Raw genomic sequence first — 27,836 nt, 5'->3', positions numbered from 1 at the left:
GTTTGCACCCTTGGTGCAAACAGAGCAAGCACACCGGTGGAGCCAAGACCCTGATCCCATCTAGCTGGGTAAAGCAGAGCTCACCTCAGCCTGCAGTTTCTCCAGTTTGCACTAAAAGCTCGCCCTGAAAAAAAATAAGAATCAAAGAAAGAAAAAAGATGAAACAAACAAACAAAAAGTGTACAGAAACTGGTGCTACTCGAAACAGAGCTGGGGAAAGGTACTGTGTAATTGGGACCAGCGCTACTAACCTGACTCCTGAAAAACGCATCATCTAGGCGCGACTGGAGAGCTCCTGGCTACTAACACAGCGTCCCGCATCCTAGGCGAGTGCTTCTGTGCTGACCCTGCTGCAAAGGATACTGATAAATCCTGCTGGACTCGCAGAGCATCCTACATAGGGCTTCACTACATAAAGGCTCAAATGCAGGGCAAGGGCAACTACCGAAATACCCGCTTTTTCCTGTGGCCGTGGGCAGAGGCATCCTAACCCTCTTCTGTACTTAAGGGAGGATTTTCTCCACCAGGGCTGCACCACAGCAACCGGGCTGAAGAGAATTTCCAGCAGCGGCTGGCTCTGACTAGGGCTTGCTTATTGTACGTCAGGTCGAGAGGCTCTAAGCAGATTAAGAGAAGATCCTGCCTGTGCTCTCACCTCTGGGAGCAACCTCAGGAGGGAGCTGAGCCCGCAGCCGGACAACAGGAGGCGCTGAGGCTTTGCACAACCCCCGGCTCTCCTCCCCTCCCGGGCAGCGGGCATCCCAGCCGGGGCGGCCTGGGGGCGGCCGGCCCGCAGGGCGGCTTTGCCGGCTCCACGTTTGCTCCGCCCGATGAAACGCCTCCATGGTTTGTAGCAGCATCCGATGAGCGTGGCCGGCTTTGTGCCTGGCCTTTTTTCCAGGTACAGGGTGACCCAGCGTGGGCTGCCCGGCGTCCCGTCGGGTGTTGCTCCCGCGGGGCTGGGCTCTGGAAAGCGAGGCAGCACCGCCCCGAGGTCACCCAGCGGGGGGGTGCCGGCAGCGGGGTCTCGGGGGCAGCCACACTCCTGCCAGCATGTCCGCATGCGGCTGTGCTGCCAGGGGGGAACCATACTCCACAGATCTCAAATACTGAATTGGGCAAGCCACCACCGAAGGGTCCCTGTTTTCAGACATATACACCGCTTCCATTAGGAAAAGAGTGGGGGTGCCTACATGAAGACCGCAATCTTAATATTTCTTAGGTATTCTATTGAGGTTTGTCCCAATTTCCATGGGTGTAGCTTGACCACTTGAGAAAACAGGGGTCTAATTCACTGCCTTTATATATTTTATTTCCTTCAAGACATATTTTCATATGCTGCTCTCCTCTGCTGATTCCAGAGTTTTGTTTCGAGGATTTGACTTAATTCTGTTGCCAGATTAAAAAAAAAAAAAAAATTATGAGGAGAGAAAGAACAAAGAAAGGGGTAAGAGAAAATGCATTTAGAGAACAAGTTAAAACGTATTTGTCGTGGCAGAGATATGCTCTATCTCTGCTCTATCTCGCCATTTGAATCCAGTGTCTCTATAAGAAACTTTGAAATCCTGTTTCTGGGGCTATTTCCACAGACCACTCGAGAACAAATCAATGTGGAAGCAACTGTGGCCATGCTGAATGATAAACATGTCAAGCTGAAATTCAGACCCAGGTGTATATTATAGTTTGTGTGGTATGATGTGCAAGTTTTTTTCAAAATCCCAAGAAGCTTTATTTCCCCTTCAAATTTCCACTGTTGGAAAAGTTGTTTGGGTTTGGGGGGGTAGGGTTATTAGCTGCTGGTTGGTGATGTAGAATTTTTTTTGTTTGTTTTGACTTTTTGGTTTTTGTTTTCTACTATGAGATGATAAAAGTTCTAGTAGCTACGTGAGAACGAACTCACAAGGGATAGGATAGAGAAACCTAAGAGAAGTCCGTGGTGTTGACATAGGCTCGAAGAGCCGGACAGGACAGAAAATGTTTGATCCCTCTGCAAAGACTGAGAAATTCCTCCCATAATAATAAAAAGCTTTTTCCAATGTCAGTTTGTTTTATCGGTGTTTTTTGCCTTTTACCAGCCTGTGTAGAATCCTCCTCCCCGGTTCGTTGTGAGAAATCAGGTCAGTAAGCAAGAAGTTGGAAATGAGATATACCCGCTACCTATTATTGCTGCTCCTGGACGTCTGGCATCAAAGAAAGCTTCCAAATGAGCCTTCTGGGCTGAAGGCTTTCCACAGTAAGGATATAAAATGGTTCTAGTGACTCACCTGATGTTTGCCAAGTGGAGGCTAATATCAGTGGATCCGCATTCAGGCCTCTGTCCGTATTTATTGGGAACCTGTAGTATTATGTCCTCAGCACGGTGACTCACATAGTTTCTGAACATAAGGCACCCGAAAAAGCAATATCATTATCACCATTTACATAGGACGGCACCCCGTTTGAAGGGCTGTTTTAGTCCGGAGGAGGAGGGTGGTGGGATGGGGGGAGGGTTGGGAGGGCTTTGGGGGGCGCGGAGCCGAGCCTCCTGCTCGCAGCCCGGAGCGCCTAATCCGATCCCCTGCCCCGAGGGCGATGGGAACGTGGGGCGCTGCGGCAGGGCCTGGAGGTACCTACGCGATAACCAGCTGTGAATGGACGAGCGGGAGAGGGGGGAACCTGTGGACTTCAGGACTCGGGACTTTGAAGCACGTCTCGGCCATCAAGTTAAAGGAGCATCTACCGGCCTTTAGTAAATATTGCCTCTAATCTCAGGGGTTTAAGGCTGGATGGCCTTTTGCATTCTCTTCAAATAGAGGGGGCTGCCCTTCCTTCATCTGCCTCATTTCATTTCCCCCTATCCCTCCTAGCATATGTCCTGTCCACCTGAAAGGGTGGTCGTGCCCGTCCCCCGTCCCATCCCGTTCCGCCCCCCGCCCCCCTCTGTCCCCCTCTCCCACCTCTGTCTCTCCTTCTTTCCCCACAAGCTTAAACCAATTACGCAGCTTTGCAAATAAAGTGCTGCCCCGGGGGGAGTTGCAGGCGAGGGGGACTGCCTTGTTTGCAGGTGCATCTCCGGCTTTGTAGGTGCGAACGCCTTTGTGCGGCGGACAAATGGGGAGAGGAGGAGGAGGAGGTGGGTACTTCTGCGACGTAAGATCCACATCAGCTCAACTCCACTCACATCCCAGCCGCACTTCCTCACTTTCTCAACTGTCTCGCCCCACACCGCTCCCTGCCTCCTTTTTGGCTGGTTATAGAGCAGAATTCAGCACCCCTCGCCCCTCCTGAGAGCTGGCTTCCTGCTAGGTCGGGCTTTCGGGCTCTTTTCCTACTGCCCGTCGCTCGCTTGCAAGAAGGCTGGATGGTTACACCGGGCAGGTTGGCTCCATAATGTTAGGGACTGTGAAAATGGAAGGGCATGAAACCAGCGACTGGAACAGCTACTACGCCGACACTCAGGAGGTGAGTAAATCCCAGGGTCTGGCTTCTCTGCTGCCCCTGTGCAGGGGAGGGGAGGACCTGGGGGTGGCTAGGGGTCTGGAGGGGGCAGCAGTCGGAGGGATCGGTTTGCAGTACAGATCCTGCCAACGCAAACGTACCTCCCCCTCCCTCCGGCGCCGAAACTGGCTAGGCTTCCCCAAGGAAAACACAGCTTCCAGGAGCCCTGGAGGCGTTTGGGGAAGACAGGGGCGGCTGCGAGCCCGCCAGGAGGGCCGGGGGGCCGGGGGCAGCCCTTGATCTCATCTAAGAGGCGTAATATTCTCTCGCGGCGGGCACAAAAGCACCCCGAAAACTCTTGGCTCGGGGCAGAGAGCTCGCCGCGCCGCCGGCACCCGACTCCTTCCCGGCAGATGGCAGGGGCCGAGGGAGACAGACGCCAGCGCGTCCTGGTCGGGGGCAGCGGCTTCCCCCAGCTCCTCGGCGGGACCTCCGGCCTCTCTGCTCGCCAGCGCCGGGCCCTCACCTGTTAAAGCGGGGGAAAGGAAAGGAGGGGGAAGACCGGCAGTTTGTCCGCACTTTGCGGACGGGCTGCCCGCGGCGTGCGCTGCTGCCGCGGGCCGGCTGGCGGCGCTGCCGAGAGCCGGGCCGGGGGGGGCCCGCACCCGGACCCGCCGCCCCCCACCCGGACCCGGTCCGGACCGCCGCAGGCGCTTCCGCCCCCCGCGCCCCTTTGGCAGCCACGTCCGTAAGGCGGAGGAGAGCCGGCCCAAGCGCCCACAGCTGCGGCGGAGGAGAGGGCCGCGGCAGAGCCCGGAGCGCACCCCCGGCGCGCCTCGGCCCTGTGGGGCCTGGGGTCCGCGCTGTGCCGCTGAGGCTCCGCAGCGGGGGTCCCGGAGAAGCCAGCGCTCGGCAGCACGGCCAGCAGCACTGCGGATTCCCGCCCTGGAAGGAGCCGTTTTGAGGAAGTGAGGCAGCGAGGCAGGCACCTGGGTGTGCGCACCCGGGCATTGCATCAGCATACCCGGACACACGGCTCCACAGTCCCCACGCCTCGTCCCGCACCCGGAGCTGGCACACGCGCCCATAGGGCCACGCGGACAGAGGCCGATACGTGTCACCCGGCTGGCATCTCCTTTAATAAAGGAAAGTCGGCTAAGGGCAAACAAGGGTCATCCTAATTACGTGCCATTTCCAGACTCATTTTTCCTCGCTTATACGCATTGTCCACAAACATAAAGTTAAGGGAACTTCGCTTTTGCGATTTTTTTAAACTTCCATCTTTCCTCACCTCTTGCCATTTAATTTGAATAACTGCATGAATGCAACAGGGAAACCCAGCTGCGTTCTACCATCTCAAATATTTAATGTGATCCTCTAAATCAAAAGTGCGTTTATAAGTTCGTGAAATTTATTGGGATCAGAAATGAATTTTAAATATTTAACCGTTGCTTAAACCTCTTTTTCTTAGCCATATTAGCCGTATTAGTTCGAGTAAACTGGGAACGTCTTTCTCTCTCCTGTTAAATCAGATACCGTAGTGGAAAGCACAAATTCAAGCTCTCCGGCTCTGCCCTTTTTAAGAGTTATGTGTTTGGGTGCTTCAATTTTTTCCACGTCGTGCAATTGTAGAAAATCTCAGAGAGGAGAAGTTCAGGTTTTTCCTACTTTGGAAAAGTTTTGGTGTTTGATTGATTAGTTGATTTTTTTTTTTTTAACATTAATTTAAAGACTATTTTGATAGAAAATGTAGGCAGGGGGAAGCTTTCCACAAATAAAACAGACCAAAAAGACCTGTTCCGTTTGGGTGAGGGTTTTTAAAATTATTTTGCAACAAGACATTATTCCATCTTGTATGTTTTTTAGGAAAGAAATTTAAATTATTGCAGGAAGGGAGACATGCGTGAGATTTTTCTCAGCAAATACAAGCAAACAATGTACATCCGCCAATTTCAATACTCTGATGAGTTTAAGTATTTAACTAGAGAGACAGGGCACATAAACAACAAAACACGGGAATGCGCTGGACACGTCCTGCCGGGGCAGTCTGAGCCCGCAGCCCGGCTCCGCGAGGGCTTGGAGCGGTTCAGGGAAGACGCTCGGTCCGTGCGCCGCTGAACCCGGCGCAGCCCGCGCAAGCTGCGACACGCCGGTAAACCGGGAGTGCGTCCGGAGAGAGCACCCCCGCTCCGTGTTCGTTTATAAATTTAAATAGATATGAAATAGACCTTTTCATGGAAGCAGCTGCCTTTCCGTGCTGCTTTGAGGAAGCGTTTTCCCCTGTGTCGGGGAAGCGGCCGGCGTCCCGCGGCAGGACGTTTGCACGGCTGGCTGGGCCGGGCGGGCGGATCCGGCCCCTACGGGGTCCTGCCACACCTCTCTCCTCTCTAACTCCGTCTCTTTGTCTCGCTGCCCTAGGCCTATTCCTCGGTGCCCGTGAGCAACATGAACTCGGGGCTGGGCTCCATGAACACCATGAACACCTACATGACCATGAACACCATGACGACAAGCGGCAACATGACCTCCAGCTCCTTCAACATGTCCTACACCAACACGGGGCTGGGGGCTGGGCTGAGTCCCGGCGCCGTGGCTGGCATGCCGGCAGGCTCGGCGGGGCCCGTGAACGGCATGCCGGCCGGCGTAGCCGCCATGGGCACGGCGCTGAGCCCCGGTGGCATCAACGCCATGTCTGCCCAGCCGGCCCCCATGAACGGGCTGAGCCCCTACGGCAGCATGAACCCCTGCATGAGCCCCATGGCCTACACCCAGTCCAACCTCGGCAGGACACGGGACGCTAAGTCCTTCAAGCGGACTTACCCCCACGCCAAGCCGCCCTACTCCTACATCTCCCTCATCACCATGGCCATCCAGCAGGCACCCAGCAAGATGCTGACGCTGAGTGAGATCTACCAGTGGATCATGGACCTTTTCCCCTACTACCGACAGAACCAGCAGCGCTGGCAGAACAGCATCCGCCACTCGCTCTCTTTCAATGACTGTTTTGTCAAGGTGGCCCGGTCCCCCGACAAGCCCGGCAAGGGCTCCTATTGGACCCTGCACCCCGACTCCGGCAATATGTTTGAAAACGGCTGTTACCTCCGCCGGCAAAAGCGCTTCAAGTGTGAGAAGCCGGCTAACAGTAAAGCCACTCAGGAGGGCAGGAAAGATCAGGCCGGGGCCTCTAATTCAAGCTCCAACTCCCCCCTGCACAGAGGCCACAACAAACCTGCGCAGCTGGATACGGCCACCTCTCTCTCCAGCTCCAACCCGTCCACCAGCCCTCAGTCTATGGACCACAGTGGATCAAGCACGGAGCTAAAGACCTCGGCCTCGGCCGCCTCCTCCACCATCAGCTCTGTACCAACCTTGGCCTCCGTCCCACACCCCCCTCACTCATTAGCCCATGAACCCCAGCTCCACCTCAAGGGTGATCCCCACTACTCCTTCAACCACCCATTTTCCATCAACAACCTCATGTCCTCTTCGGAGCAGCAGCACAAGCTGGACTTCAAAGCCTACGAGCAGGCGCTGCAATATTCCTCCTACGGGGCCAGCATCCCCGGCGGGCTGCCCCTTGGCAGCGCCTCCATGGCTGGCCGGAGCAGCATCGAGCCCTCGGCCCTAGAGCCCTCCTACTACCAAGGTGTGTATTCCAGACCCGTGCTAAACACCTCCTAGCTGTGCAACCCCCGCCGCCGGGGCCGAGACCCCTCCTCCCCTTCCTGGCTTCTCTCCCGCTTTCCCTGAGACAGACCAAGGTGTTTCCGCACGCTGCGTGCAAAGGACTGTTACTTTTTAATTGTCTCGCAACGCGTTGTCTGTTGTTATGATCCACCACGACCTCCTGCAAAGCCAGCCGTGTCCCGCTTGTACATATTCCCTCCGGCTGCCCAGCCCCTCTCCCCGGAGACCTCCCCAGCCTATGCAGGGTGTTATTAAAAAGAAGAAAAAAAATGTTGAGCGTGTAAACTACTTGTTTGTGCTTTCTGCCCCCTCGTCTCCCTCCCTATGTGTTCTATAATCTCATGTAAGTTTACAGGTATGTGGCAATACTTTAACAATACGGAGATGAAGAAGCGAGTAGACATTTAAGACTTTTTTTTAATTAAGAAGGCTTTGAAGGACAATACTGCTGTGAAGTAGCAAAACACTAAGAGAATCTCTAAGCAACAAGAGAACTATTTACTTTCTCGGATCATCCTTTTGATACTTGCAAAATAAACCTTCGGCTACTACAACCCACATAAAACCCAGATGCTGCGGGCCGGATCCTGCACTCCCGAGGGGACCAACTGGAGCTTTGGAGTGCAGGATGCGACCCTTATCTTTTTCCAAGTGTTACCTGTTTTGGGATGTAATATAAAGTTACAAGAGGTCACAACCAGTTGGATTTTTTTCCTCTTCCCATCTGTTACTGAAGATTCTAGTTCATCAGGAACTCTCATCAACATGTGGATGACATACTTATTTAAGTGTATTCATTGTATACCAGCTAGAACTGTGTATCTATAACCAGGTTATTTTCCCCCTCCTCTAGGAAACATTGACTACTACACTGATGCAAGGAAAAGAGGACAGCTCTGTCTCTCCCCCCTTTTCAAACTTGTCTAATATTTTTTTTTTTTTGTGGCCGTTTAATTATCGCCATCATTAGCTTATATCATCCAGTGTTATTGCACTTTCCACAGTTTTACACGGTGTTAGCATAGCCAGACGGGTTTTATTATTATTCCTGTTCGCTGTTTCAATGTTCTTAATTTATTGCATGGTTTATATTGTTTTCTTTCTTTACAGCTGGAAATTGCTTTAAATGACCGTAAAAAATAATTACACGTGAATTTAAGAAATTTTGTTAATTTTATAAATGTGATTGTAATTGAAAAAAATATTTTGATTTAAAACGATAACTGAGAATTTAATGCGTGAAGTATGTTTTTGATCATTTGCAGTTAAGGACTTTAAATAAATCAAATGTTATCAATGAAATACTTCTGCTATTTTCTTACAAAATTTCTGGGACGGGTTACGGAGGACGGAGCCCTGTGCAAGAAAATCAAAACGTCGTGGTTAAGTGTGGATGTGAAGAGGAAAGATTTGTTCGGCCAGGCTTGTGCAGAGGGAAGGCGGGGGACGCTCCCGCAGGGTATGCTTGTGGGGCGCTGCGATGCCACCGGCCTGTGAAGCTGAGTGTGTGGTAATGTCCTTTATTTTATTTTTTTTCCCCTCCCTAATTCACGGTTCTGGGATATGGTGAGGGATGGCAGGAAAAAGCCTCCCGAGGCGATGTAACCTCCTGGGTGTTTTGCGGCCAGGGCTGCAGGGGCGGCGGCAGCCAGGCTCGGCGTTTCCCCGCCGAATGGGACGACGCCCACGGGGAGCATCCCCAGGGCGGCTCCACGCCGCTCTCGGCCGCTGGAAAGGCCCAGATCCCGCTTTGTAGTTCCGGCTCGGAACCATCCGTCGGAACGACACCAGCAGCCGCGCTGCAGAGCTCTGTTCCCCAGCAATAGACTTTGTCGGGGGAGGGGAGTTTAATTGTGAACGGATTTCGCTGTGCCGAGCCCCGTTCGTGCGCGGCCGCCAGATGAAAGAACTGTGTAATTCTCGTAATTATCACATAATTGCCCCCTGACGGGTTAGGGACAGCGGCGACAAACTAATTTAAGGTTCGACTTAGAAAAGAAAAACCAAGCCAGCGTCCTAGAAATCTCACCACATCCCTCCAACACTACTACCCAGCTAAAAACGGGAGGGAAAAAAAGTCTTGGGAGAGGCTCTCTGCTTTGCAAAAGTGGCCGGATCAGCGGTGATCCCGGTCGGAGATACGCGCACGGCTCTCCCGGTGACACGGAGCTGTCTCCCTCGTCGTGCTGTGCGGTGCCCTGGGTCGGGCGGGCGTTTACCGCAGGTCCTCCCCCGGCTGCCGAATGCGAGTCCTGCAGCGCGGGGGAGGGGGCTCTGTCCCCGTCGCCGTGTGCGGCCGGTTACCCCATGGCCCGACTGTGCGGCACCTTCGCTTCTGAATATCCCGAAATGGCAAACATCAACAGACCCCCCGCAGCCAGGGGCAGCTCGGGGCTGCTCGGCACCGGGTCTGGGCAGGCGGATCCTATTTAAAGCCCCGCTTCTTCTGCCAAAAGGAGCTTCGTGAGAATCGAGAGAGGATGAAGCCAATTTTCTTGTCTCCCACAGACTAGTCTATAGAGAATATGCTATAGCAGAGTGGAGACATTGATTTAATGCCTTGGGCTTATACACGGAAAATATCAATCGACTGACAGCGATAAGGCAGCAAGTTTCACATATCAGCTGAGGAGCACAGACCGTGTGTAATGGAAATATTTGGGGCGTGGGTAATAAAAGGGTTTAAGCGGACCGACGCGGCTCCAAACCTCTCAGAGATAAGGAGCGGAGCCTGTCACGGATGCAGCGTGTGCCCTTTCGCCACTCGCCATCAAGATTATATTCCTCCCCTTTCTTCTCGTAGGCAAATGGTGTCTGCGATGGAGAACGAGCCACTGACAAGACAGGGATGCAGCTCATGTTAAAAACGCGGGTCCCCGGCGCAAAGCACGCAGCATTCTGTGATCAGTTTAAGACCTGGCAATCGACAGCAGGGCGAAGAGTCCCGTTTTACATTCCACTCCTAGCTGCCCTGCTGCTGCTGCTGCTTTAACCCTGTGCTCAGGGAACCCCGAGCCACAGGGCAAATATAAGCTAAAAATGGGATCCACAAGAAGAGGGTGCATCCCCCCGCCCCGCAATGTGTATAGAGGAGTTTACGAGCGTCTCCTTCCAGCCGGACCGGTCGCTCTGGCGGGTGCGGGGCTTTTGCTCCTGTCAGAGATGGTGTCTTAGCCCCGCGTCCGGGACAGAGGCAAAGATGAAGCCCGCCAGGCTTCAGGTTCCAGGCTCCGACCGACGCCTCAATTTATAGGGGAACCTCGTCTTTTCCTGCTCGGCAAATTACCTCCGGCCGGCCACGCGCGGGGGAGCAAAACCGGCTCATTTAGCGTCATTAAATACAAGAGGGGAGTAAATCGGGGCGGCGGGGGATCTCTGTAAAGATTTACGCGGAGTTTGGGCGGTGAGGAGGCCCCTGGCCCGGGACGGGGGGGAGATGTTGGGTGCGCCGGCGGGGCAGAGGCTCTCGAGGCGACGCGGCGGGGACCCTGCAGCCGGGGCTCGGGGACGCGGAAGGGTCCCCTGGTGCAGCCGAGCCCTCTGCCGCGGCGTCCGGCAGTCCCCTGCTCCCCGGCAAGCGGGCACGATGTCCCTGAGCCCCCCACCCGTGGCACCTCCTCGGAGCACCTGCGAGCAGCACCTGCCCTTCGCAGAAGAGTCGGTGGAATAAAAGCTATTTCAGCCGCCCAAGTCAAGTGGGAGAAATAAAATCATAAGTAACTGCTGGGTTGTTTCCTGAGTCCGAATGGACAACACTGACATCTATATAGGCAAACAATCGGAGGATATACATTATTTGGAAGAAATAATTCCAAATGTCCGGGACTACGGAAAAACGAGAAAGAAAAAAAAAATGCCGGACAGTTTTTCATTTGATTCGTATTAGTGTCAATAAACCATAAGTAAAGCGCGAGAGAACGGTGCGAAAAAACACTTCAGCCATTGGCATAGCTTCAAAAATTGTTTTGAAATGGGTTGAGTAGGTATTGAAATTGGTCCATCAGCATAAACACTAAATAAATTAATTCCCTTGCTATAACGCCAACTAGTCTTTAGAAGAGCAATTGTCTCGGCTTTTTACAGAAATATTATAGATAAAACGCCTGATTACAATAACAATGCACTTCGCATGGTTTCTTTCCTGTTTTGATGAAACGGAATCTAGGCATATATGTGTGAGCATATGTGATTAATCACACTGAAAAATAACATTTTAAAATCAGAGACTTAATAAAGAAATAGATTTCGTGTGCATTTTCGTGATAAATTTAATTCATGAAGAAGCAAATTATCCTCATATAAACATGGGGTATGAAGTTCTCTCGAGAGGAATATAGATGCATATATTGTGTATATTAACATGCATATAATTAATATGTATTTGTTTCCAGGGGAGGCAAGTGGAAATATACATAACACACAATGACCAGGCAAAAATCACACCACAATAGGGCACAGAGTGTGACCGAAGTAAACAATGTAAGTCTCCGCAAAACTCCCACGCTGCAATATGGTTTGGGAAATATAGGATAATGGTTAATAGCTAAAATAAAAATGCAATTAGTTTGATTATTTACATGTCAAGGGTCGTGCAGCAAAATTACTCTTTTTTTCTTCTTAATGCGAAGCCAGCCTTCTGAGCTCCTAGCAAAGGCAGACTAACAATATTTTTTAAATAGTTGGTACATTCTGCAATTTGTAGTTTCGAAAGGTCTGTTTCATCGGGAGAAAATAACTGGGGGAAGAGAAGAGTGGAAAACGGGAGGCGATAAGAAGAAAACCTGCCTTTGTTCCCCCTGGTTATTTTCTAATAATTATTCTGACCATTGTGACAAAGTAGCAGTTAAGGATAGATTAGTGTAAATAGCGTCGCATTTCACTTGCAAACCTTGCAACTTTCTGGCCCAAGCCTTGCCATGGTGTTTGTTTCTCTCCTTCACCTCAAACAGAAACTCATTGAGATTTCAGATCTTTGAACTTTGGACAGATCAAACTGCCAGCGCTCACCTTTGTCTCCAGTCATTAGGATTTAAGGCATATGTAGCCTCATGGCAGAATCCATTTGTCTCTACAAGGGAAAAAATATGCGATGTCCTCTCTTTCCCCGCACCCTAAAACTGCTGCATTTAGTTGAATTCCTAGAAAGGATCCTTTTCCGGAATGGCGCCTCTGCTGCAGTAGCATTTCTCGAATGGGCTTTGCTCAGGCGAGTTACTTTAGGGGAAGTTAGTCGTTGTTTTGATATTATTATTGTACAACTGGTAATCTAATTTTTCTCATTAAATATTCCTACACCTGCTCGTTATTCCAAGGGTGACTTACCAGCAGACAGGGTATTACTACTACTACTACTACTACTACTACTATTATTATTATTATTATTATTATTATTATTATTATTATTATTATTATTATTATTATTATTATTATTCCAGCCAGCAGGCGGAACACGCGCTGAACCGGAGCGTTGCCGTGTTCCCCTCTGCCCTGCGCTCGCCCGGGCTGTCCCCCGCAGCAGGGGAAGCTCTGCAGCGGCGCGGAGGCGATACGGGAGCGGGCGGGACGGGGCCCCGGTGTGCGCGGGGTGCGGATGCCACTGACCTCCCTGCCCGTCCGGGTCTCCTGCCCGGTCTCGGTAGCCCAAGCCTTCCCCAGCGCACGGCGTTGCCCTCTTTTGGCTCAGCCTAGCTCGGGATTTGGGACCCCCGCCTGCCTTCACTGAGTCGCCCGAGGGAAAAGAGGGGAGCGAGGGTCCCCAGGTGAACACGTTTCTGGGGACCGCATTTCTGCTCCCGAAATCGGGCCCGTTCACACACCACTTGGCAGTGAAAGAGCGTCGAGTCCGCCGCCGTCCGGTAGAAAAACTCATCCAGGAACTGGAGCGGGGGCATCCCCTTCACGGTCGGGTCGCCCCTTGGCCACGAGCGGCCAGGGGGAGGTGCCCGGTGCCCCCGGGGCTGGCACCCTCTTCGGTGAAGGGAGGGCTCCGGGAGCTGCCCCATGCCGCTGAGAGAGGGACCCGCATGATTCCACTCCCCGCCAGGCTATCAGAGCACGGAGGTGCAGGCGTGCTCCCCGGAGCTCTCACTTCGCTCCGAGCCTGCCTGGGCACCGAGGCGCAGGGCTGCCTGCCCCGGGAGTGGGATCTGGCCCTCTCCAGCAACCATGTCCACGGCAAATACCGCCTTTGTGCCCGCTGCCTCTAAGAGCTCTCTAATCATCTACATTTGCCGTCTACTGCGCAATAGCTGAAATATATTTCCCCCTTGATTCCTTGTATTTCCCGAGCCTGCCCGGCGGGTTGCTAACACACATTTCCTCCGCTTATGACCGACAGAAAATGTAAACATGTTGGTAACTAGGAGGTGGGCCTCATTCTGCAAACCGGGATCTCTCCATAGTGACTCTCAGTAATGACCTCTTTAGCATAATAAAGCCCGGGGGGCGGGGAATCTTTGAACTGCGGGGCAGGAGATTGGAATAAGAGCATGTCTGAACTTATTCAAATGTATGCAACAAGTTTTCTAGTTCTAAGGTTATCGGATGTGAACAACAGACGTTTTACCTCTTCTTGTTTTTCCTTGCCTGATTGCTTTATCTAAGGAAGTACTTCACAAACTTCAGGTATGTCATTAACTTACATGAAATGGAAAGGAAATAACAAGTGACAAAACCAAGTCCCGACCCTAGATTTAGTCCGGAAAAAACCAAAACCACTCCCCTCTTCAACCCCCCCGCAAACTAAAAATACAGATTCTTGTTTGGAAAGGGGGGGGTGCCCTCCAAACACATGGCAGCAGACCTAACATCACGGCCACCAGGAGCCTTGGCAGAACGAAACGGCGAGCAGAGGTGACCCAGCACATCTCACAGCGGTCCCCCTTTTCTCGTTCAGCAGAGCCCGTGGTCGGTGCCCACCGTTTGCCCGCGGACACACAAGCAAACCAAGAACCAGGGAGAATACCTTCAGGTCCCCCTTAAAAACACTCCCATCGGGGCATCGGTGTCCAGAGGACGGGGAAAAAAAAGGAGCTGCTGGACGGTGCCGAGCAGAGCTCTCCCCACCCCACCCCCCGGGCAATTGTTCCCTTGAGCCCCTATTAATGCGGGACATATGTTATCCACAGGCAGTAGGCAGCGGGAAGACTTCGCCATCTAACTTGTTGCTCAACTGACGAGGCGGTTCTCATCTTCTCATCAAAAGCCGCCGGTCTTTCTTCTGCCGTATGGACAAAAATGTGAACAACAATGCCCGCCTCCCTTCACTTCAAAAGCTGCCAGCGCAGAGGCTACCCAGAGAATTTTCTCTCTGCCTTTCATTCCCGGTTTGAAAAAAGGCACTACAGGGCCAAGGCGCTCCTAATACTCTTTGATGGGGATTGAATTCATTATCTCCAATAACACAATTGTGCTTGGCCAACGAAAAGAGCAAAGTAATACTCATCTAGAATTAGAGAGCAGGGCTCAGAAGAAAGGGAGCGGGAGGGTGGTGAGGGGGTGCATTTCAAAGGAAAGGGGGGGGGGGGGAGGAGTGTAATGAGAAAACACCTATATCACAAATCGGCTTGAAAGGAGAGGGTCCCCAGAAGTTTAAATTGCAGAAGTGTATTAAGTGGTGGATTGTACGGCTCCAGGCATGTTGGTGGTCTGACTGCGTATTCCCTCTCCGCCGACCGAGCCGGCAGCAGCAGGCTTGGAGGTTCTTGACATTTCTCTCCAGGGACGCCCCCGGCCCCGGAGGGTTCCGCCGCTCCTCTCCCTCCGCGGCGCTCCCCGACGCCCGGCCCCGTGTCAGCCGGGCCGCGGGCGGGGGTCGCCGGCTCGGACTTCGCCCGGGTGCAGCGCAGTGCCCGCCGTCCCTCGCTGCTCGCCCTGGCTTGCGGAGACCCGGCGGCGGTGGGAGCCGCCGCAGGCAAAGAGTAGCCAAGCAGGCAAACAGACCTCTGCTCCGGCGTCCCCCGCCTCTTCCAGGGACCGCAGGGATGCCCAGGAGCCTGTCCTAGGGGTCGGGGTGAGGTGTTTCAGCACCATCACACCCCGACACCGTTCCAGGGCTACGGGAATGCAACCAGCCGAGGGCCACTTCTTGCGAGGGCGGCGGGCGCAGCCCGGGTTACCGCTGCTCCAGCGGAGGAGGGAAAGTGATGGAAGAATGAATGAATGAATGACAGAGCAGACGAATGAATGAATGAATGAATGAACGAATGGAGCGAATGAATGAATAACGCATACACAAATAAATAAATAATAGAGCACAAAAATCAGCCGATTGGAAAACCGCTGTGTTAATATGAGAGATTAAAATATTTGCCTGTTTGGCTTCCAGCGTAAATGTTTTCTATCGGGTGTTATCCAAACAGGCTAATTTTCAAGGCCAAGTAAAATAGAGCAACGAGAGGCTAAAGTCATTGCACGTACGACGGGTGGTGATGGGGCCCTGGGCGGGTGCATTGCACGCGTGTTAGTGGGCACTAGGAGCGGCGGCGAGATGGGCTGGAGATGCAGACCCCCGTGTCTGACGCGTTTCTGCGTCAGACCGACAAACACGCATCCATCCTACCACCGAACCAGCTTGTGTTTCCAAACTTCCCAGCGCCAACTGCAAGACCCCCGTAAGAGCTTATGCAAGTGCAGAAGTGGGAGCCGCCAGAACCCCCGGAGACACTTTTCCGAGACAATGCCCTCTAGGCGTTGGCAGTCACACGGAAAGGGCCCAGAAAGTCGCACTGGTCACCCAGAAACTTGCTGCCTTCTCTGCAGGCTCGGAGGGACGCCACACTTCCCAAAAGTCAATTTGCACCCTGGGGAACAGGAGTTCTTACACCCGACCCTAAAAGGGGAGCCTGGAACCTTAAGCTGGACAGCCGAGTGTTTCTCTCTGGCAAAAAAGAATTTCATCACCTTCGTTAGCGGGTTTGCCCCCAGAAGGGACACAGTGGCCAAACGAGGGGACAGGAGGAGAGAGATGACCTCTTCCAGTCCCCGTGGGGGTTTCATCATGTGCAATAATGCTGACCCTGTCACCTTTCCTCTTACAAGACAAAGCTGACCTTCACAGGACTGATTTCAGTGGATCCACACTCATCCTTTTAAACACTCCCTGGGCAGGGGGTAGATTTTTTCTTTTTTCTTTTCCTAATGAGTGTGACCGAGATTACATGGACCTCAGCAAAGTCCGAGGTTCAAGGATTTAGAATATTTCTCACTTTGTAAAGTGTCATAGAGGTGGGTAGTTGGTTTTGTTTTCTGGTGGGTTTTTTTGGTTTTTTTTTTTTTTTGGTCTGTTTTTTTTTTTTTTTGTGGGATTTTTTTTTTTAATTTAAGAGGAAGGGGTTCCTTATGTCTTTAAAAAATTTAAAGAGATTTAGAATAAGGTATTTGATCCTAGGGAAAGCAATATTAAAATACTTATGCTTTTCTGCAAAAGTAGGAGTAGACTTCACATCGTTTCTGCTAGGGTCTGTTTAGACATACATATATGTTTAGCATATATGTTAACTGGCTAACTAAGCATTTTACAGTTTGTAATTTACCTCCCCACGCATAATGACTTCTCCAAAGTGTACATTAAATGACCGTATAGTTCATGTCCAGGAATTTACAAGACTTTACAAGTCTGCTTACCTTAACGATCAATGTGCCATTTATACTTTTACACAATAGACTTTAATTGTTACAAGGCTGTCCTTTGGTCTATGTGAAATAATTTGTTTTGTGCCATAGCACAAACAGGGGATTAGGAGTTCAGGTAAGGAACAAGCAGCAGCAACAACTTAATTCCTAGGCAACAAAGATCCTGCTTTCACGCCAGATTTCTTTCTAGAAAAAGCAGGACATGGCACCATCTCCAGCCCCCTGGACCACTCAGCCATTAGTTAGCTTGCATTTCTTTCTACTTAAATCTTTCCGGAGTTTCATGCCCTTCATCTCTTCCAGAGAAAAAGTTGCATAAAATGCTATGCAGTGCTAAGTAAAAATAAACACAAAAGATTCGCCAAATTAAACAGAATTCAATTTTAAAAAACCCCGTGATTTAACAGGTAGAGGTCAAAGGCAGCCCTGTAGATCTAATTTTTAGTATTCTGTTTTTTCGGTGAGATTCGTACAAAAGGTACTATATTTTAAACTATCACTTTCATTTGGAATCACAGCTGATTTCCCCCCCTCCCTGCAATTACCAGCATATCCCAGTTTCAAATAGAAATTGTAAAAACCTAACAGATTTAGGAAAAAGACCCCCTTTATTTCCCAGTGTCTGGGCACTGGCAGAACATCGTGGTGGCCCAACCCTCGCCCGTCACCTCTGCCAAGCAGTGGGTGGATGGGGGACACAGACACCTGAGTTTCCTTGGGTGTTTTAGCAGAATGAACAACCTGTGTACACATGGCAGGCAAAGCCACTAAGAACATTTCCATCTTTGAAAATGAGCCCAACAACAAATGGATCCTGAGTTTCAACACTTGTGTGACAGCTTTAGCCTGTCACAAAACTTGCCTGAGCATTATCAGTGACAGGTGAAATGGGTCTGGGGGGCTGAGGTGTGTGTGTCCTGTGAGATCCCACCATCCCCTCAGGTGTGGGGCATCATGAGAGAGACATGGGCAGTCTTAGCCTGGCTCCTTCACCCTCAGATGTCCATGCTCATCCCTTCACCTTTCCAGGGTGCTGGTGCCCTTTGACAACAGTGAAGGTGGAAATGACTTGCTCAGACCATGATCTCCTCAAAAATTAAATAAATACAAATGAGGAACATACAAGTTGATGCAGTAAACATCTTTTGTGTGCCCATATGAGTGTAAACCACTAGGTCAAACCCACTCAAGATCAAGAATGGATAGGTGAGACAACCAAGATGTACATAGCAATGCTCTACTGGATGACTGTAATCTCAAAATGCTTCTTCTTTCCTCGACACAGTCCTTAGAACAAGGCCATTTGAGATCCCCCTCTCAGTACCAATAACCAAGGGAAAGAGGTGTTTAAGGTTGCTGAAGGATGGCTGAAGAGGCCTCGGGGATGCAGATGGTTTCTTCTCTTCCATTACTAGCAGCATAGTTCTGTGGATTTCCTTCTGTTGCTTTTAGGAACCAGGGGGAGACCAACCTTCTGATGAGTTTCTTCCCCACTGGGACAGTTTCACACACCAGCACACATACACAAACAAGCACAAACACACACGCACAGAGAACTGGGCTCAAAGCTTCCCCAGGGGAGGGCTGCACTGAGAGGTCACCTGCTTCAGGCAGGCTCCTGACGAGACAAGTGTGTGGGTCTCTGCCATGCTCAAGCCAGATGAAGTCTGGAAATACCTTTATGCCAGGAGCAAGAGGTCTTCAGAGCTACTTGCAGCCTTTGGTCATCAGCTCTGTAACAGGGACTGTTGCTTCACTCTATTAGAGAGAACTTACAACCTATGGGTTACTAGAATGCAATAAGACCTAATTAAATAATAAGTGTTCTAAGTGCCTCAAAGAGATACAGAGCACTTTAAAGGTTGGAACTTTCAGGTATTGTCAGATAATAGGGTTATCTGCACAGTAGCTCCCAGGTTTTTGGCAGATGTATATTCAACCAAGAAGCTGGAACATTTCAGTCCACTGTGCTGGCTTAAAGGTTTGCCAACTTAAAGTATTAAGTTTCTGGTAACATGAAAGGCTTTAATACATATTAATATACTTTCTAAGTATAAATATGTTCTCATTGTATATATCGCCTTCATACTAGTAAGGCTGGAATAGAAAAAAAGCTATTGGTATATATTAATCAGATATTCATGGAAAGCAGTAATACCTTTTTAAATTTGTAATTTCAGAAGGAGGGAGGTCCCTGTACTTAACCAGGTGATTCGTTTGTGACTGGGAAATATAACAATATATTGGAAAATATAACAAGTAATCAAAATAAATGTATTTTGGATTAAATAATTCTTAGCAGTCAGATCGTCCAGACTGCAACGAATACACAGCACAAGTTGATGAGGTGAAGTATGACAGTGCTGTTTCCATACCAATAACATTAATAAGGAAAAAAACTAAAAAGAGGGAAAACCACAGTGAAAACATTAAAAAAAAAAAAGGAAAAAAAAATTATTTTTCTCAAATTTTCCCTAGAAGTATCAATAACGCCTTTCAATATTGAGCTGCAAACCACAGCTAAACCCCTATGAAAATAGTCAATACACAAACACACGAGGACACAGAGCTCTTTAATTTCCTGAAGACACAGGCTAGAGCTCTCCTCAGCTGCGAGGACCTGTTCTCTATAGGCTTTGCGGTTTGGCACAGGTTCAGCCTGAGCCAGAATGAGGGAGCAGGACACTTAGAAAATTAAAGATCTACGTAGGGGGGGAAAAAAGTTTTTCCAGTATAACACCGCTTTAATTACAAATTTATTGCTCGGCTTACAAAACACAGGGGCGCCTCGAAATGCTCAGAGGAGGAATTAAAGCCGAGGCGGACCAGACGCTTGCCATCGCGGCGGGAGCGGGCTGCGCTGCCCTCCCCTCTCCGCCCCGCCGGTGTCCGAGCGGCGGCCGCGGCCCCTCCCGAGCCGGGGCGGCTCCCGGGCGCTGCCGCGGCCTCGCCGCGGCTCCGGCGCCCCGGGCGGAGCGCGCTGGGCGGGGGCCCGCACACCGCCCAAGGGGGATTTCCCCCTCCCCGCCCGTCCCGCCCCGGGCACTCACGGCCCCGGGTGTGCGGGGCTTCCCACGACGGCGGGGGATGCTCGGCCGCGGGACGGGGTGGGGGCTGCGGCCGGGACTGCGGGCAGGGCGAGCGGCGGGCCGAGGAGCGATCCCCGGCACGGCGGAGCTGCTCCCTGCAGCCCTCCCGCTGCAGAGTGCGGGGGGTTCGGCGTTGGTGTCAGCCCGTGACTGTGTTGGAAGCCACACGGGCACAGCTCCTACAAGCACGGGTCCAGTGCCCCCGCCCCGCCGGATCCGGCTGCTGAGCCAGCTCCGGCCCCGAGCTGCAGGCAGCGCCCGCAGGCACTCCCCTCACGGCGGGCAGCGGCTGGAGCGCGTCCGCACGCCGGGGGATTTACTCTTCCTCTTCCTTCTCCCGTTCCCTCTGCCAGCCGAACCCCGCAGCGGGCTGGAGGCGCCCGGCGGCGGCCCCGGGGCGCGGAGCCGCCTCCCCCCGCTCCCCCCGCGGGGCTGCAGCAGCCGTCGCTCCCCCGTGGGGCCGCTTGCGCTCCCAGCCACCGCTGAGGCGCCGGGGATGCAGTTCCCTGGCGGGTGCGTATCCACTCAAACTGCCTGCTTACCTGGAAGGTTATTTATTTATTTTTTAACTGTTCTTCTGATCTGTGGTTTTCTTAAAATAAATGGAAGACTGCCCCTTACCCCAGTACCCCTTATCTAAGTCAGTCTTAAATATATGCCAACGGCCCCTGTAATAATCATGAAATCAAGTCACCTCCATGCCAACGGGTTTGTCGTGTGTGTGAAAATGCCAGTCCTGTCGAGGGTGGATGTGAAATCTGATCTTGCTTCAGTCTCAACAGAAAGAAATGATTCATGCTTGACCGTGTCTCCTTGATATTTCTTATTTCGACTTTTCCTGCTTCCTCTGTCCTGTCTTCTGGTTGACACTCTTCCCAAGGGGTCCTTCAAACACTCGAGGATTACAGAAGTAACAGTGCTATAGTCAAGTATTTCCTTGAAGGGTTTTATTACTAGCCTATCTAGAACAAAAACAAAAGGCATTTTCCAAAACAGTTCCTTAAAAAAAAGCAGACAGCAGTTGCTAAAATAAGGGAGCTTACATGGCAAGCCACTGGTGCATCTAACAGTATCCTCTCCTTCTGAGCTGCACAGTATTTGGTCTTTATTTCAAGAAGCCACTGTGAATGCCTGATTTCTGCCTTCAGTTTTAAAGAGTTTGCTCCCTGGATGATGAACACTATTTTGCTAGCACAAATGTCCTCAGCCAGATGTCTGCCACATCTGCAGGCAGGTGAAGGGAGGCAGCACTTAGCACAAAGGGTTGTAAATGTGGGGAATTCAGGGCTGTGAGCATGGTGAATTCAGGCTCACACAAGATCCTGGATTTTCAGGGAGGTAGCCTGTGACTGGAGAGAATGACAGAAGCAGGGATGAGAGTAGTAAGCAATGAGGGTTTGGAAGAAAGTTTGAGGACGTGGAAGGAAGGGATATAAAGGGGAGTGGACCATGTGTGGACAAGTCAGGAGAACTGAGGGGTGCCAGGAAGGGGAGATGACTGCAGGGAGCAGATGGCTGATAGGAGTTAGGGGACAACATGAAGGTGAACCACACCTGGAGCAGCTGTCTGCCTTTTCTAGGAAGTAAAAAGTAATAGTAAAGCAATCTACAGGCTGTTGCCCCTGATGCAGACAACAGGAGACACACAGTGGAAGTCCGCCTCTGAACAGCAAACAAGGAAGCTTGACTTTTTTATGTGTGTGTTTAAGGCTGAATTTGACCTCGAGCTGATGTCATGCAAATCAAGGGCTGTCTGCTTCCCTCTAAAAGGCAAAAGAAGTCCAAGGAATCAGCTTGATATGAAGAGCTACTTATATTTAAACATCTCCTGGTTTGGGGAGTGAAGAGAGGCTGAGTCAGGGGCTTCAGAAGCTGCTGTCACCTTTGCCAGGGGTCAGAAATAGCCACTGCTGTTTATTTGCAATACACACTAGGCCATTTATAAACCTGTGGAAGGACAGTCCGTGCTGCTGCACTGTGCAGTCTAAGGATTTGCAAAATGGAATCAATAGTCTTTTTTGGTATTATAATGTCATAGTGTCTCCAGGTTGGTTTCAAAGCATGTAAGAGCATGTGGAGAGCACTACTGCAAAAGTTACAAAGCTATAGGCAATAGAGACTCAGGTTAGATAAGGGGCTGGCTGGGTGGAGCTGGTGAACAATGCACGAAAGTGCTTTTCTTTCACTGATCTTGGTTCAAATTAAGGTTAAATTCCAAGGGGAGTGTATTTTTTTCCCTTCTCTCAATCTCTCTCTCTCTCTCTCCAGGAAGAGGTTTTAAAGGCCATCGTTTTCAGTTAAAAAAAAAAAAAATCACAAAGAAAGATACATGTTAATACAAATGTAGCATTCCACAGAGGGGAGCCAAGAGCTGCGGCTGTCGCACCCACAGCTTTTATTCAGCCAGAGCAAGTTCAGCAGTTTCAGCACCTGGCAGGAGCAGGATTGATCCTGCTGTCAAGAAATGGCTATAGCAAAAGCAAGACCACTTACATGCCACAGAGTCTATACAGAAAAAATGCTGATATACAGGAGTGTTAAAAGGGATTAGGGAAATAATACACAGAATTCAAATAATTTTTACTAAAACGACATGCTTAATTTGTGTGGCTCAGAAATCATTACCTTTACCCTTGTAAAAAAGGTATATTAACATCTAATCTATGCAAGTATGTAACAGAAGGAACTAGAATATGAATTTTTCTACTAAATCTATGAAGCCTGGTGCTGTAATTAAAGGAATATGCAACAAGGCTTCCATGTAGCTACTCTTAGATCTGCTTTGTTGGAGTCAGGGAAGAAAAGTAAAAAGGAAAAAAAAAAAGTTGGATCAACTTCTTCACAAAGAAATCTCCATAGAATTTATTTCGCAATCCGTCCATCCTTACTTTTCTGCTTTAGAGCTGGTGTTTCATGACACTATAAGAAAGTGTAACACATTCTGTGTCCTCCCAAAATTTGAAAGCAGAAATGTGGTCTCTCCTCCGATAATAGCTCCGCAAAGTACAGGGGCAAAGGTGGCACACATTTAATGCTGACTTTTCTTTGATATGACAGAAGCTCTTGAAAATCAGTGGGGAAATCTGTGGTCTTGATCCTGTGAGATATTGCAAGTTTGCTATAGGGGAGTTCCTGACTCTCAAAGGAGTACAGAGAACCTCCTCCCACAGCATGCTCTCTAAGTAGAGAGAAGAAGTCAGTTCTGCCATACTCAGGGGCATTTGTCATCCCTGTGGCTGGTTTTATCTTTAAAGGTACGTGAGACATCAAAATATGTTATATGCCAGCACAAATTGTAAGACCTATGTGCCCCATATACAGTACACAACACAAAACCACAAAAGACAGCCTTTGTTTTATTAACTTTGTCTCTTTTCCCCCACCAAAATAAAATATTTTGGCCTACCAGTACAATGAGTGCTTAATATTGACCTTCAGTAGCTCCTCATTACCATTGGAAGGCTGCAGCAGGGACTTGAGAATGATTGCTTCACATGTCCTGTGGCTGTGCAGTCCAAGGCAGCTGTTCTGGGTGTATTTTAAGCAGTGTGTTAACATTCTTAGGAATATTTTAGTCAAAAACCAATGCTATTTCATGCCAGTTCACCCAATCAACATTTAAGTGTTGCAGAGCACAAAACATTGCTTAATTAAATGGCAGTAGCTTACAGTCCATCAGTGCTATAGCTGATCATCAAATGCATCTGATGATCAAATTATTACTGGACTCGAAAGCTAAATTACCAGCTGGATACTTCTCTAGCCATGAGGGCAGAGACTTGTCAGGTAGAACAAAAGTCAAGTGAATTCAGGGTTCAGCCTCACAGATGAGAAGTGCCTGCTAGGGGATACTCAGTGTTGGTATTCAGCTCTGCAGTTTTGTTCCTGTGATATCCTTCCTCACATCTTTGAGTCCTATTTTTGACCTCCTCCTTCTTAAATGCAGTGTTTCTCACCCCCTTTTCATGAACAGTGCAGTATAACTTTTCCTACTCAGCAACTGTCATCCCTTCCTGCCAGCCCTAACTGCCTCTTGGCATTGCTCCCTCCCTGTCATACTCATGCCAAGAACAGCCTCACCCCCACTCTGGGAGCACAGCAATATTCCAGCCCATCACATCTGCCCCCCAAATCACTTCTTTTCATTGACATTCCACTAACCTCTACCCAGCCACTATTCTTACTATCCTTTGACATAGCTCAAATTACAGTATAATTAAATTCACCATGGAACACAACTAAACCAACAAGATTAACTACACAATCACTTTAGTTTTTTTTTGTTTGTTTGTTTTTTGTTATTTTTTTTCAGCAGCCTTACAAGACATCTACCTGGCTTCAGCAATTCTGACTTTCAGATAGTTGTGACAGGGATATATTTCTTTCCCTATTGGGCAAGATTTATGGTCTACCAACAAAAATCCAGGATGTAGGCATCAGTATTAATGAAGCAGAGTTCACTGAAATGAGCTTCCTAAATCTATTTTACTACCTTTTTTTTTCATTGTTCTTTTATTACCTTTTTTTTTTTTTTTTTTTGCCTCAGATAATTTTCTCTCTAGTCTCTTCTACATCCAGAAATTCTTAGAGAGGAATGGAAATAAACATATTCTGAAGGGCTATCTAGGATATTGAACTCAAAGTCCTGAGGTGATGCTGTGCCTTAGAGAGTGAGCATGCTCCTTGAAATCAGGAATGTGCATAAAATCAGCTCTGTACTGGCCATATCTGAATGCAGGAAAAGGAATCACATTGTGTACATGTGAAGCATCTGCATGTCCAAGAATTAGAAATGCCTTACTCTCTGAGCTATACCTGATATCAGAAACTCACCCTGTTCAGTTTATACAAAAGAAGATAATGGTAAGATTACTATTCACGGTCCCCAGATACCAAAATGGGGAAGGATTTTGGGCAATAAATTTCTCTTTGAGTTCTCAGGAAAAGGAAGCATAATAAGACCCATAGGTCTGAAGCTGAAAGATGACCAACTAGAAAACAAGTTCAACAGATCATCTCTGGAGTCCTTCATCATGGATCTGTAATTCCCCACACATTTGTAGTTCCACCTGAAGGCCTGGGACTTTATGTGTCCAAACCAAGGAGTGCTGGAATTGATGTAGCTGTGGTTGATATCCAGCTGCCCTAGGGCAAGTGCAGCAGGAAAGCAAGAGTAAGTCAAAAATGAGGAGCCTGCCACTTGCTTTTCTGTATCTTGATTCTATAGGGCTTCTCACATTTATGATGTGCAATTACTTTTCAAGCTTTTTAAAGCTTTTTCTTTGGGTGAAATATGCTACATGCACATATTATAATCACCATAAATTGACATGGCAGCTAACTATATACCTGTGCTGTATATCCATCATTTAGGTAAAAGAGTAACTGAATAGGAACTAAAGACATAACTTACAGGTTTTGCAAGCGGGGGGTGGGGCAGAAGGAGGGAACAGGACATGCCTATGACAGGTGGTGGTATATCTCCTACACATCCTGGGTCAAGAGGGTAATATGTGGTTCAGCCTGCCAGACCTCAGCTTGCTTTACTACTAGTGGAAAGCAATAGTCATAGCACCTAGTCAGACACCTGCAGCAGGTGGTTTTGGAAAAGCTCTAAGTGGATAAAATGTCAATAGCTCTGAAAAAAACCCAGACTTTTAATGAGATAGTAGGTAGCAGGTCACTCAAGTTGGCTCTGCAGGAAATGAGGCTGTGTGAGGGTAAAGTTCTGGAGAAAGCACCTCATATCATGCAAAGCTGGTCACTTGCAGACCAGATTTCAATGAATGGAAAATTACAAGGATAATGCCATTACTGGAAAACAGGGTGGATTGTTAGAACAGGCAGTTGTGGATTTGCTATGTAGGACTATTGAGAAAAGTCCTGTGGGATTTAAAAAAAAACACCCACTGATCAAGTGCATTTTCTTTAGGCACAAGTTGTTCAGATTTATAAGTCTTACTCTAGTGGATATTAGAGCTTTGGGGAAATAAAATTATCCTCAGCAAACAGGAAAAATATGGAGCAAGCCTGGCATTTAACTGCTTGAAAACCAATTCAGCTGAGTTTCTCCATTATGCGATCAAAAAAGAGCAAAACTGCAAACTTTGCTGACCTTCATTCCATCTCGTGCCATGGTGGTTGTTACTGCACTCAAAGGTTTGGTGCTGTAGCTGTGCAGATATGAACAGTTCCTCTCACTGTTCAAACCTATCCCTGTGCACTGACAACACAGCCCTTAGTCAAGCCTTTGCTCAGCACATTGCAGGGTGAGTTTGTCCATCTTTGTCCTTGCTTCTCCTGCACTTCAGGCTCTCATGTGGGGAGTAAACTGCAGTCCCAAAATACTACAAACAAGTGCAGTTAGTCCCATATGCAGTGCTTTTGGGACAGAATGAGGGAGCAAGCCCTGTTCTGTGCAAAATCCAGGCAGGCAGATATCTCTGAAGAGCAAATTTCTGAGGCAAATTTCACTCGATGCTATAGTCATGTTTTCTTTATGTTGAGGGTGCATTTTAAAAGCCACTCACCCATCTGGCTTCACTTTCTGTGCTTTGGTTCATGTCCCAGAGCAGTCTCAATGCACTCAGGATCCCACAGAAATTACACAAAACTAAGAGATGTGATTCTACTGCCTGCCACCAGGCAGCCCATCCCAGGGATCTCTGTGGAGTCAGCTCCAAAGGTACAGCAGTTGGCTGTGGGGGCTAGATGCCATCTTTTAGCTCTAGGGGTCTGCTTCTCCTGCACTGCCTGACCTGGTAATCCAGACTTGGTCTCAGCTCTTCCAGCAGAGGTGCATCTGCCAGCTGAGCACAGCCCTGGCTCATGCATCTGTGATAGGTTCTTCACGCTAGCAAGGATGTCCAGAAACACTAAAAGTAGTCCAACAAGCAGATTCTGTGAATGGCTTAGGCTGAGATTTGATTGCCTGTGTAAATCAGAGATGACATCGGGCAGTCAGGCCTTGGTTGTTGGCAAGCCTGGGTGTGATATTAAAGACTGGCTTCCAGTTCTCTGTGGAAATGCAGGTCTGTGGTTCCCTGTCTGCTGGGACTACACAGCCAGACAGAATCTCAAGACCCTACGAGGATTTGCAAAGCGTGGTCACCTCTACCATTTCTCCTCTCCTTTCTGTCCTGACCTCTCTTTCCCTTTGCCCACTCGACTGGCATGTACAGCCCCACCCATCTTGGCCACAGCTGGGCTGATCAATACTTACCTGGCTGCCTTTCATGCAGACCTGGTGAATTACATTAGTATAAAACATTAGTATAGGAGATGTCTGGGCCCAAGCAGTGAGGTGGTCTAAAGGCCCAAGTGAGGATCTCTGTCTTGGCAATGCATGCATGTGCACCAGGCAAGGAATCCTGCACCCGTGGGGAAGGGGGAATGTGGGTTGTCTAGTTAGCAGAAGAGACATCACCACCTTCACCGTGCTGCTGCTGCAACTCAGTTAATGCACACAACACAGCTGTCCCCACAGGATGATATCCCTTGTGGGAGCAGTCTGGCCCTAAGATCACACTAACCTTTCTGAGCTCCATTCCCCATGAAATCCGTTCATTTCCACATGTGTCTTCAGATGCTCTGAAACTCCACAGGATCCTCTTCGTCTCCAAAGGAGCAGCTCCCTTCTGCACAGCTAAACATTGCTGCAATTCACAGGAGCAGAAACCCAAAGTAAATTAGGATGGTAAAATTCAGTTTCATTGACTCTCCAGTATAGTCCATGGAAGAGGTACATAGCTCCAGAGATTTTTCCAGATTTTTGGTACAGCAGCCAAATATTAGTTCCCAAAGCAGTCCAACAGGGATACTATTCCTTTTGTATATATAAAATTTGTTGTCGATGTGACTTTATAGCTTGTCTTAAAGCAACTACTGAACAAATAATTGACACCAAATGACAACTTTGCTATAGACATGGCCCTTGCCTTTATTCATAGAGTGGCAACAGATTATCTTGGATAGTTGTGAATAAATCCCTGAGAGCTGTAAATTAGATCT

At 49.3% G+C, this 27,836-nt stretch overlaps 2 protein-coding genes across 2 annotated transcripts in view; one reads left to right on the top strand and one right to left on the bottom strand.

Moving 5' to 3' along the window:
- Positions 1-3,235, bottom strand: part of LOC144246477 (uncharacterized) — a 61,178-nt gene extending 57,943 nt beyond the window's left edge. Inside the window, exons 1-2 of the mRNA XM_085580501.1 lie at positions 2,937-3,235; positions 2,265-2,375 (exon numbers count right to left, since the gene is read on the bottom strand). Of these exons, the coding sequence (XP_085436627.1) occupies positions 2,265-2,375; positions 2,937-3,142 (317 nt within the window). The 5' untranslated portion in view covers positions 3,143-3,235. The remainder of the gene's footprint in view (positions 1-2,264; positions 2,376-2,936) is intronic.
- Positions 3,236-3,305: 70 nt separating this feature from the next.
- FOXA1 (forkhead box A1) lies at positions 3,306-8,406 on the top strand. Its single transcript, XM_021542905.4, has 2 exons — positions 3,306-3,441; positions 5,836-8,406. Exons 1-2 carry the CDS (start codon positions 3,370-3,372, stop codon positions 7,096-7,098), a joined length of 1,335 nt encoding a protein of 444 aa, XP_021398580.2. The 5' UTR covers positions 3,306-3,369; the 3' UTR covers positions 7,099-8,406.
- Positions 8,407-27,836: the final 19,430 nt, after the last annotated feature.

The sequence above is a fragment of the Lonchura striata genome, chromosome 5 (assembly GCF_050655825.1).
Source record: "Lonchura striata isolate lonStrDom1 chromosome 5, ASM5065582v1, whole genome shotgun sequence".
NCBI classification, from domain to species: Eukaryota; Metazoa; Chordata; class Aves; order Passeriformes; family Estrildidae; genus Lonchura; species Lonchura striata.
This window is presented reverse-complemented; position numbering and strand designations above follow the sequence as displayed.

Coding starts and splice junctions, on each gene's coding strand:
- FOXA1 (XM_021542905.4), top strand. CDS start 3,370: ATGTTAGGGACTGTGAAAATGGAAGGGCATGAAACCAGCGACTGGAAC. Junction 3,442..5,835: donor ACTACGCCGACACTCAGGAG/GTGAGTAAATCC, acceptor TCGCTGCCCTAG/GCCTATTCCTCGGTGCCCGT.